The sequence below is a fragment of the Corvus kubaryi genome, unplaced genomic scaffold (genome assembly GCF_017639235.1).
Source record: "Corvus kubaryi isolate FWS band 111438036 unplaced genomic scaffold, C.kubaryi_AGA036_p1.0 68, whole genome shotgun sequence".
NCBI classification, from domain to species: Eukaryota; Metazoa; Chordata; class Aves; order Passeriformes; family Corvidae; genus Corvus; species Corvus kubaryi.
In genome coordinates, this window is record NW_024582056.1 from 20,248,657 (window position 1) to 20,260,883 (window position 12,227).

General features: G+C 39.2%; 1 protein-coding gene across 2 annotated transcripts in view; it reads left to right on the top strand.

The window, feature by feature from the left end:
- Positions 1-12,227, top strand: part of GABBR2 (gamma-aminobutyric acid type B receptor subunit 2) — a 469,861-nt gene that overhangs the window by 299,814 nt on the left and 157,820 nt on the right. For both annotated transcript variants that reach the window (XM_042048675.1, XM_042048676.1), the window contains exons 9-11: positions 5,834-5,914; positions 8,853-9,003; positions 9,487-9,619. In XM_042048675.1, the coding sequence (XP_041904609.1) occupies positions 5,834-5,914; positions 8,853-9,003; positions 9,487-9,619 (365 nt within the window). The remainder of the gene's footprint in view (positions 1-5,833; positions 5,915-8,852; positions 9,004-9,486; positions 9,620-12,227) is intronic.

Here is a 12,227-nt window from a genome sequence, read left to right on the forward strand (position 1 = left end):
GCCCCATCACATGTAACAGTGACTTGGGAAGACACATGGTGACACACCAAGCATCCCCCTCTTCATCCTCCTTCCCCCACTTTATATACTGAGCGTGATGCCATATGGTCTGGAATCCCTTCGGTCAGTTGAGATCACCTGTCCCATCTGTGTCTGCTCCCAACCTCCCAAGCCCTCCCAGCCCCCTCCCCAGTGTGGCAGCATGAAAAGCAGAAAGGGCCTTGGCTCTGCGTAAGCCCTGCTCAGCCATAAAAAAACCCCATCTCTATATTACCAACCCTGTGTTCGGCAGAAATCCAAAACACAGCCCTGTACTAGCCACTGTGAAGAAAATTAATTCTACCCCAGCTGAAACCACCAGAAAATCTTTCCAAATTTTAGAGTTATTCTCTTCCTAAGGATCTTCAAGTATTTCAAGTGTGTATGGACCAGGCCTAGTTTCACCTGTTGGCAAACACTTTGCCAAAACTCTTCTGAGATTTGATAACTAAGTATTCGCTGTAGCTGCCAGTAGTCCTGCTGAGCTGCAATGCATGAATAAGGAATAATGGTCAGGAACTAAAAGGCTCTGCTGTAGGACAAGGTTTAATAATAATGGTTCCTGAGACAGGCTGCTGGGTGCTGATTATGCAGCAAGATTTTCTAAAATGCTAAGCATCTAATCACCCCCACTGAATTAGGATGGTTAAGCAAGAGGGGCAGCTGGAAAACAATGGGAGAAAGGATTGTTAAACTGATGTCATAGGAAGGTTTAAGCGACTACAGTGATCATTTTCTGTGTGGAGAAGCAGGAGAAGATAGATAAAAAATTTTGAATAGCTTTTCAAGGACGAGTCATGGAGAGAGCACCTTTTGCAGGCATGTTTTTTCAGAACAAACTAAGACCTAGGTATTTTGTATGCTTTCAGCTATATGTAATATTATATTTCTGCTGCCTCTAAATTGAGAATAGCCTGTGTCCTCTAGACAAGAAACCTCTGTGACCCTTAGTTATCTGGAGAATAGTCCATGGTAAGTTTATTAAATTTACCTTAACATTTACTTTGCATTTGTTGGAAATTGAATACTCATCACTTGCTCATATTTCTCTTTGTAGTTTGCATGGAATTCTAAGTTTATAAAGAGCTGCAGTAACAAAACAGTGTTCTTAGTACTGTCAAGCTATGGTAAAGTGTTACGAGCTTTGAAATCCTTAATCTTCATTTGGAGTCGTGGTTTCGGCACTGCAGTGATGTTAGAGCAGACGTGTAACTTGGCTTTATGGTAGCCTAGACCATGTTTTTTACATGGATATATCCCAACAGACATATAGGAGTTCATGAAACTTTGAAGGATACTGTGTTTTTTCAGAGTGCCCATACTATTATAAGCATAAATTGTACTGCTGCTCATACTGGTGTAAACATTTTTTATGTTGGCTTAACTGCATCACCATGAGGGTTATTTCTACAACTGCAGTTAGACTGACATAATTGAGGGTGCTATTAGCTTTAGATGTAGTGTCATTGAAAGCTAGACATAGAGGAAAATGAAGGAAATCCATCTGTCCCATCTCTTATGCATCGCAAGTGCATTTCTCTCGTCCCTAAACACTCTCAGTAGAAACTGTCTTCATGAGGTGTGAATAAGTACACTTTAAAAAGTGGTGAAAATAGAAATTATGACGTATAGTGAAAGGAACTGAAACTAAGCATCTGGAAATTCTCAGTTTAAGTGGATAACAGTCAGACTGGTAATCACAATACTGCTGTGCATTTTGGTAAGTTTGTTTTACCCAGCTGATATTACTTGCAGGACACTTTTTTTTTTTTTTTTTTTTTTTTTTTCCTTTTATTCAACAAGAACATGTAACTTCCTGATATGGTCTTGAAAATCCTCTGTACTAACTTTGTGAAATGTGAGCTAATTAATTAAGTTGTAGTGTGTCAATTTGTGTGGAGTTGCGTAAAGTGGTGTACTAGTTTGAAAAACAAACCAGTGGGAGGCACCAAGTCAGAATGACAATTTAATGGAGGAAATTAAAGAAAAGGAAAAAAAAACCTAAAAGAAAACACTGGCTCAAACTGACAGAGTCAAGATACAACCTGAGTCTCTGTTAGTCAGGGTGGTGGTAGCAGTCTGGTAGAATGGTGGCTGCAGTCCTCTGAAGCGGTGATCCTGTAGAAAAAGAGTCTGCTCTTCCTCAGAAGGTCCAGTGGTGGCTGTGTAGCTCCTGGCCTCTGGAAATCCAGTGGGAAGGGTTGTCTCTGGTGTTCAGAGTCCCAGATTATATCCACGATGGGATGCTTGGTTCCTCCCTCTGGGTGGAGCATCTCACAATGGGGTAATGAGTCATGAGGCCAAGTGTTGATTAGGCTCATTAACAGAAAATGGTCCGGAGGGAGTTATCTCTGAGTCATGTGGCAGGACAATGATGGGCCATGAACAGAAAGATAGTCTGGGGGGAGGAGGCAAGGAAACACTGCCCCACCTGGTTTCAACAGCTGATGGGGATGGTAATAGAATACACTGCAACCCAGGACAAGTGGGCTATAAAATTCTGTAATAAAACATGTAGAAAAAAAATTTTAATACACCTTTGAGAGTATCTCATTGTTTGTTGGCAGAAGGCTTTCATGTTGGCCATATAAGTAATCTATTCTATGAGAATTTATTAACAACAAGGATTAATTGTTTATAATTCTGTGAGAATTATAGGCATAATTTACAGTCACATTTTTCTAGGCCAGTTTTATCTGGGTTGGTTAGTTTTTATAACTTTTGTCCCTCTGTGAAAGAACAGCTTCAGATCCTAGTTCTGAAATTTCTCCACTCTTGTCATGGTATTGACAAACATTATCTCACAAACCCAGTATCTTTTCCCTCCTATTTTACTTCTGCATTTTAACGTGAGCTTCAGTACAACCTCTCTATCATGACTATGGAAAGATCTAGTTAAAAATAATAGAAGCACTACAGAAAGAAGTCAGCACCGTATTCTGAATATTCTGAAAAGCACTTCATTGGTGTGTTTCTTTGAAGGAGTTCTACTCCCTCCCGTCCTTTTGTTGTTGAACACTCAGAGGTTTTGACAGATACAAGCTACATTATACAAATACTATCCTAACTTTAGTAATTCAGAATTCCCAAAGGAAACTGAATGGAACGGCATATAGAAAAGTAGAGCCTGCAGTCCCATCTTTAGTTGTATTGACCTATGCAAGAGAGCAGAGAGCCACAGTGCTGTCCCCTTGCTTTAATTAATATTTGGAAGTGACTTTGTCACTGATCAGCACTTGTGCTTAGGGATCTGAAAAACCAGCAGCTGTGATTCTCCTTGCTGGGAGAACAAAAGATCACAAAAAACCTTTTTGTGTCTCCCCCTCAGCACCCCTGTAATCACACTATAAAATGGATAGTATATCCTTCCTCTCAATAAAAATATGGTTTATTTCCCTCACAGACTAATTTCCACAGTTGTCACTACTTTAAGATATCAAAAATCTTTACAGGTTTTCTTGACTTCAGTAAAGTGTGGCATGTCCTCTATGAACTGTACTTTCCCATTGGTAAGGGACAAGGCATTGATCATGTGGTTTCCTGGCAGCAAATGTTGAGGGTTTTTCCCCACACTCTTAGGTTTCTAAGTCCCAAAATCTTGCTCTTCAGGCTGCCATGGAAGTTTGTTTCTCAGAATACTGAGCTCCATTCCTACAAGGGCTAGCTCCTGCTATCCAGGCTATCTAGTTCAGGCACATTCTCAGTGTTACTTCACCTGTGAAAGAAGCCGTGTAAGAATTTATAGATGTTGAAAAGAAAGGCCATTGTCTGTCACATGAATTAGTCACAGAAAAACTTTCTTAATTGCTGTACTTTAATCAGACCACAGATTTACACTGGTTTTGTATATGCTTTTCCACCTGTTATGTGCTTCCTACATCTCATCTAGTCCCAGTGAACTCTCCATACAGAAATGGTTGTAGAGCAACCTTCATTTCCCTTCCATGCTCATCAGAGTTATGAGGCTTTAGCCTGTTGCTGTGAAGTTGGTACTAGACCAACACCATGGTGTGTGTCATCCCCTTTTGGTGTCAGGGGATGCTGTGGACTCTCTGGCATCTAATGTGCACACCGTATATCAATACGCATCCTGATGTTTGTCTCTCTTCTCTCTAGGTTGTGTTTTGATGTTTTAGATCTGCAGGTAACAGCTATCATGCTACAAATACAAATGGAAGTGGATTGGTTCTGGTTTTAGCATTAACCATTTTAGCTTTTAGATGATTTCTGGAAATATTGTATTGTTTAGGATTGTCAAGAATTGTTCATGTATCTATTTCACAGTGAATGTTCAGTCGGCGACGGAAATTATAAACTTATATTTACTCCGAAGAGTATGTGGTGCCATGTGGATGGGCTTTGTGAAACTGCTGCTGGACACCGGCAGATTTTGCTTTTATTCCAAATTAGTCTTAGGTCCATCCAAGTGGATCATGCTCATGTGAAAGGCAAATGAGTCTTCAGAACTGCAAACTCCAGCTTTTGTTGGAGGTGTAGTAGATGCCTAGAACTATCTGCCAGATTTGCAGCCCAGTCTACAATTTACTGGAGACAATTTTAATAATATAATAATATATATAACAACATAACAATAAAAATAGTGGTTTGTGTTAAGGAAACTTTTGCCTCCTGTGAGCTTAGTATTAGTATTAGTCAGCCTGTAGATTTTACTAAAATGAAGCTAGCTGTGCTATTCAGCAGAGCTGTACAGGCAAAATCACTTTGAGTGAGAAAGGAGAAAAGGTTAATGTGGAGCTGTTGGGTGAAATACAGCCTTTTCAAATTTGCCATCTAGCTCAAGATCATCAGCTCCCAAAATCAGTGTCACAAATAGGGTCATGGACTTGGAATTTAAATGTAAATTGGGTTGTGCATGCCCAAACAAAGAGGCCTGAAAGGAAATTTTTGTCTCTGCTGAGCCAGCTCTTCAAAGAAATCTTTAGCCAATGGGCCTGTGGTTTGTAAGTCTCATCAAAATATAAAAGTTTTAATGTAAAAATGATAATTTAGTAAGCTCCTGCACTTCTAAGCTGTACCAAAAACCTGACAAAAATGGCAGAAATTAATTCATGCCAGATGTCATCAGAAGTGCGGGACAAATGCATGTCAGAGTTCCAAGTACAGTGGCCAAGGCAGCAAACAAACAAATTCCTCCACCTTTATACTCTATTCTGTCAGGTACAAGAAGGCCAGAGATGTGACAATAGTCCCAAAACAGCAGATGAGACTAACAGTAAAATTTTAGCTCAAGTGTGTGTTGGTTTTAATTATATAACATAGTATGTTTTGCAGTCAGGGTACTAATGAGTTGCTAATTCCCATTCAGAGTAAGAGAATTGATTCCCAGCATATCTACTAAGTAACCAGTCTACTCCATACTGGCTGGAGCCTGCCACCGTGACTCTCCTGGGAAATACTTCACAGGGCAAGATGTCCTAGTTGTTTAAATGGGAAGGGAATGTGTGATTTAGCTGTGTTTGTTCTCCCAGTAAAAATTTCGTGAATAGTGTGAGCCAGTAAGAAACTATGTGATCTTTAAGCTGGAGATGACTGTCCAATAACAGTTTCCTGATTATGTAAACGAGTTCTTAAAATACTTTACATTTCTTTCAAGAACCAGAAATATTTCTTCTAATGATGTTAGCTGTCTGGCATTCTGATTCAATTATTCATGCCCTATTCTTTCATATTTCTTTTCCTTTTGACATACTGTCAAAAAAGAAAACAAAATCAGTTAAATAATTGAGAACATGTGAACTGCCATGAATAATCACTCTTGTTTGTTTCTCTGCAGAACAAAAGGAAGTAAAGGTGGGAGAATACAATGCTGTGGATGACAAATTGGTTATAATCAACAACAGCATCAGGTTCCAAGGTAGGAGACAAAAATGGAAAGAGGTACAGGAGTGGCATGGGTAGCTGTACGTAGTTTCTAAGACTGTGTGCTCTTAAAAAACTGGTTTAAGATTTTTAATATCAAAAAGCTGTAGAAAAGTAAACACTATAGAAAGTAAAAGGGAACTAACCTGTGCTTGAAAAACCAGGAGAATTCTGAACAGAAAATTGCAATGTTTTGATACTGTATACTTGGTTTTTATTCCAATGATAGGGCAAAATCAGATTTTTTATGTGTACACAAATGTTCTTTGATATTTCAAGAAGCAGGTTCTTCACCAATGAATAATGTTCTATTTCATCCCCATTTCCCATGCCCCCAGCTCATCTCACCTGAGGGATGTGAAACAGGGCCAGACAGGGTTTTCAGACTCGCAGCACTCCCAAGGTCCGCAGCAGACATATAGCCTTTGTTGCTGTATCTTGCTGGTTTTTATGCCAAGGTGCTCCAAAGATAATATGGGGGCCTCTGCCCTCAAGAAGTTGGAGTGCAGACATATCCATGTTTTTCAGAGCCCATGGCTGTGGCAGCCAGGTGTGAGCTGAAATGAGTTTTAAGGGTGTCTCCTGCTGAATATAGGCATACACATTATTTTCAAAGCTTATTTTTAAGATTTAATCTTAAGCTCTGCTATGGTGCAGTTCAATGAGAAAAAGTGAAGTCAGCTTTGTGAGTTCTGTGTGGTTTTCCCCTGGAAGTGGTGAGGTGGATCAGTATCAAGCTGTTGTACTATTGTACTCTCCAACACCTACCTCCAGTAGGTCCCAACACCCAAGTTTTGCATGAACACGGGTGGAGTTTCATTGCAGTGATCTAATTCATGACTACTTGTCTATCTGCTGGAGCTTTCCAACTTTCCTTTTGGTATGCCTTGCTGGGCTTAAAAGAGTACAGCTACACAAACTTCTCACATCTCTCTGGAGAATGGGGCTTTGGAAATGAAGAGTGAAGAATCTGTCCCAGTTGCCAAAGTCTGGGACCCAGCAGATTATTTTTGCTGCAAGGAGGAACTAATGATGCAGGTGAATACTGATTCATTCCCACTAATTTCCAGAGAATATATGCAGGATGAATCCAGTTACAGGAGACAGCATTTGTTCATAACTCCTCACCTTTAGGGACAGTATATGATGGGGAAAAGTCTCTGTACAGTCTTTTTCAGGACAAGACTGCTAGGTGTCATTCTGACCACATGTGAAGGTGGTCTTTCCACCCATAACCTGTCTTGTGGTTTTCTTAAGATGTATTACGTGACTCTCAGTGAATCTTTTACTCATCTTGGCTTTCATTGAGACAGTTGGATATTCCATGTGGAGGACACTGACTTCCAGTCAGTATAAGAAGCCTAGTAACTTTAACTATTTGAAACAGAGAGTAGTAAAAATGTTCCTGTTTAAACCATTGCAAAAAATTCCACAGCAACAGGAAGCAACAGGATTGAATGACCAGTGCACAAACAAGAAAATACATTTTGTAGACTCACTGTTTGTTTACATTTAATAAATGCAATCCATTAATATACTCTGTAGAGTTTAGAAACAGTAGGGTGAGGTTTTATTTTTTTAGTGTTAGTTCTTTTAAATCAGGCATGTGTTTTATTGATTTTTTTGCTTGTTACTTGTCTAATTTTATGAATTGCCATGGACTGTAAACACATGCAATGTAGAGGGAAAGAGGAAAATCTCAGGTATTTTTCTCCAATATCAAATCAACAAATGGTCCCTTCACTGCCACTTTTTTGTGATCACCTAAAGGAATTTTTTTCTGAAAAGTTGGACATAAAGACCAAAGGATAGCAAGTTTCCATGGTCTGAATTGTTTCATTTTAACTCTTATGGGTAAGGCTATTTTATTGTGCAAATTCTTGAATATTCTTTTAGGTGCAAGGCAGAAGAGTGGATGTAAAATTTAGCCATGGCAGCTGCTAGTCAGGTACTCACAGCTCTGCTTCTGCAGTCGTGCTCTGAATGGTGTTGCTTGGCCCCGTGGCCCTTGCAGCCCCAAGGAGAGCTGATGCAAAAGGACTGGCTCAGGAACTGTAGGGCACAAAAAATCTGTTTCTGAAGGAAGACACTGATGCAAAAGGCCTTTTGCCAATCTCCTGCACCAAGGACAAAAATTAGTAAGCAGGTGAAATGGAGTGTGGGAAGTCAGGGATGCAGAGCTTTATTGCAGTTGTAGGAAAGTGATTCTCCTCATTAAACCAAGAAGCTTTTAATTAGTTGGAGCTGACTGTCGATGAAGTACACAGCTTTAAACATAGTTTTTAAATTTAGACATTCAAATCCACATCTGCAGGGATTAGCAAAGTGGATCTGTCCCTATAAAACTTTTGCTATCCATTTTCCCATATTGTTCCCTTCTGTAGAATCCTGAGGGCACCAACAACCCTCCCTTCCCTCCTCCCAGGGCTTCCCCCACCATGGCCACAGCCCAGGACCACTTTTCAACCCCAGGGCCATCAATCCCTGTGCTAGGGATGCCACACTAAGGCTGATCTCCAGACAGGCTGCTTGAATTTGCTCTGGCAACGACAGATGCACAGAAACGATGCTTTCTGTTTTCTACTCATTGCTCTGTCACTTGTCTCAGAAAAGCGTAACCTCCTGGTAAAATTTACACTCATAGTATGCATTTTAGTGTTTGTTTACTTTTAAATGAGGCTAGTTAGCATGTATGGGGTTCTGCACTGGGGTTTTGTTGTGTTTTTTCTTCCAAAGAGGCTATTTACCTGCTCCAGAAATGCAAATCTTCATGTCAATCAATGTGACTAACATATGTCTGTCAAAGTCACTGATGTGGTTCACCGTTGCTAAGTGTGCTAATTCAAGGTATAGTACTTAGGTGAGGCAAAGTTTCTTGCAGAAATTCTACATCTGGTTGAGCTTTAGCCTTTCTTTTCTTCATGCAATTCTAGGTCTTGAGCCTCCAAAGGACAAAACAATTATACAAGAGGAGCTGCGCAAAATCTCCCTGCCTCTCTACAGCATCCTCTCTGCCCTCACAATCCTAGGAATGATAATGGCCAGTGCCTTCTTGTTCTTTAACATCAAAAACAGAAATCAGAAGTAAGACATTCATGTTACTTCTATCACAAATTCTTTCATAATGTCATGTTCATAGAACCAGTCATGGGTATGTATCTATCTCCATGTACATGTAAGGAAAATGTAAAACTGTGGAAAGATGGTATTTTAGAACTATTTAATTGAAATCACTGGGTAATATATTCACATTGAAACAGACTGGATTTAAGTTCTTTAATACTGTCTGAAAAGTGTAATTTTCTAATTTATGTTTGACTGTCTGCTAATAATGTTAACTCTAGCTAATTAATCCATCAGTAAAAGAGGGGGTCTTTCTACTAAGCATTTAAAAACCTGAAACAATGCCAGACTTTATAAAATAGCAAATACTGTGCATGCCTATAGATTTCATGGAGTTCTAGAAGAGTTATCTGTTTACCTGGTTACAAAAAGCTCTTCTTTATTGCTCTTGTAGCCTAGCAGTAATCTTTTCATCTTTAATGCACTATTACCTTTTGTCCATAGACTAATAAAGATGTCCAGTCCCTACATGAACAACCTTATCATCCTTGGAGGAATGCTTTCTTATGCATCTATTTTTCTTTTTGGTCTTGATGGATCCTTTGTCTCCGAAAAGACGTTTGAGACACTTTGCACAGTAAGTAATTCCATACATTCTAGTTCAATTCTAGTTGAATTCAGTCTTACAGGAAACTCTGTGAGGAATGCAAACAGAAAAGTTCAGTAGTTGGACGTGTCATTCCATTAAATCACTGATTCTCATAGTTCTTTCCTGGGATATTTTCTGGGACCAAATTCTAAAACATGCACAAAGCTTCATTATTGTGCTGGTTGGTGGTTGTTGTTGTTGATATTATTATTATTATTATTATTATTATTATTATTGAAAGCTTCAGGTGCATTGGGATTTGATCTCAGACTGAAAGGGTAGACACACATTCCTGTTTTGAAATCATACCTATGACGATGATTTACTAAAGGTTGTGTTCATAGCATGACAACTTGTAATACCTGTAAAGCTACTGTGTTTTCTTTATACATTCCATATTATTTTAAACTACATCACTGCTGCTTGTCTATATCTCTTTAGTCAGCCTCTTTGGCTGACTCTCCAGACTTCTTCTACTATTTTGAGGCTATGCTATAAATTCTCACAAGCCTACATCCATATAGAATACATTCTAGTTAAATCAAAACAAGCAGCTCTGAAACCAAATTAAATATGTCCACCTAGAAACTTGTAATGTCTTAATCGTTCAGTGTAATATGCACTTACTCTGACTTGCAGAGGCCTTTTCAAAGAAAGGGAAAGGGCAAGAACTTCACTGCAAGGATACTTTTTCCAGAAGCAGTACAAAACAGCATCTAAATTTATCCCATATATCTTCTCAAAAAATTCAGGATTCTGATTGACCTGTTGCCTAAAAATATCAGACTTAGAAGTTACCTTCACTATCATTTTGATTCTTCTTCATGTCTCTAGAAAGTTGCGGTTCACAGCACCTTTTGTTTTTAGGAGCCTGAATTTCTGATCATGACTAGCAAGAGAGAAATTTTACTTCAAGTTGGATGCCTAAAGCCAAGTTTACTGAAAGTCGGCTGCCTAAAGCTAGTTGATGCAGATACATCCCAATATGTCAGCTGAAGCCCTGCATACTGGCTAGAACCATTGCAGAAGTGAAACACCATGTGACCTGTTGAGTTAGACCATTTCAAAACACTGGAGATTCCATAGCACGTGCTAAGGTGGACTAGAAGACATACTATAGGTGCACGTACAGGATTGTCTGATGAAAGTCTTACCTTCCTTAGCTGGGCCTGGACACAGCTGTACTTCAGACACTTAAACTTTAGCAGCAAAGGAAAGGAGAAGAAAAGAATATCCAGTCTTCCTACAACTAGAGCTCTAATTCTCAATACAGCTAGTAGAAAGAGGTGCCTTAAAGATTTGAAAAGGATGATCCTGTTCACCTCTCCCAAACTAGTCTATAACTCTATGAATACAATGGGGCCAATAGGAAGTAAAAGAAGACATCATCCATTCTTTAGCCAGGAATTATGCCCTTTTTTGTGAAAGAGCTTCTGATGGAGCAGAAGAGTCATTAGGAAGCCAGCTGTTGATGTCAATCTCCATTCTTTTCTCATCCTCCACTGCAGAAGGATCTAGTGGCAGGGGACATAATTTTTAAGTCCTGTGTCTGCTCAACCTTGAGGGGCTTGTATCCAGAGCTCCTGAGTACACTGCCAGGCTGCAGGCCACCATATGACTGGGCTACAACCCTCCTCTGGAAGCAGCCATGCACTGCTGAACAGAAGGAAAGTGGGAACCAGAGGTACTTATCAGCATCTAGCTGTTCTAGGAAACAGATTTCCAACCAAATGTAACTATATGAGACTAAATTTGAGTCCTTCTTTACATGTGAAACATCTCAGTCTTAACTCTGAAAAATGAACCAACATCCAAAATCCTGTGCCTCTGAGCTAGAACATTTCTTCTGTCTGATTTTTCTCTAATCTGCCTCTCAAAATGCAATCACTACTCTTATATCCTAAATGCAACAAAATTTAACTGTGGGCTGCTTTTGTCTAATCTTACATATCTCTTTCTTTCATTCCAATTTGTATCTGTCACATTATGTTAGGTCTGTTTGTCTGCCATAGAGGGATAGATCTGCAGCTGAGTAAAACACCTACTTGAGTTAGGTGACCAATAAAAGAAAGGATTGGAAGAGAATGCTGTGTCCTAGAGCCAAACTTTGATTGAGAAATATCACCACATGCCTTAAGCAGAGGGGTTTTTTTTTTGTTTTTTTTTACATAGTTAAATCCTGTATAAACAGAGCAGAGTCTGAGATTTCTTCCCAGTCTTGGCTTTCCAGGTTTTTGGTCCAGTACAGAAGCATTTCTGATTATGTTTTCCTGTGCATGGCTACTGATATATCTTATGAATCCCAGCTCTATCAGCAATTAGTGCTACAGTCATAGATGCAACAAATCCTTCAGCAGTTGTCGATAGGGAAGGTTTTTCCAACTTCTTACTCATTAAAAAAATTCTTACAAAATTTCTCCTCCAACTGTATTTTTTTTAAATGGGATAGCTTATGCTTCTCTTAGATATCATCTCTACATGGCTACCATTGACTGTGATAATTCAGTTTTATTGTATCTAGAAAACTCTGAATTAATGCTGGGAAATTCATAAATATGAGAGGCAAACCCACTTACCTGTTGAATAACTCTTCTCT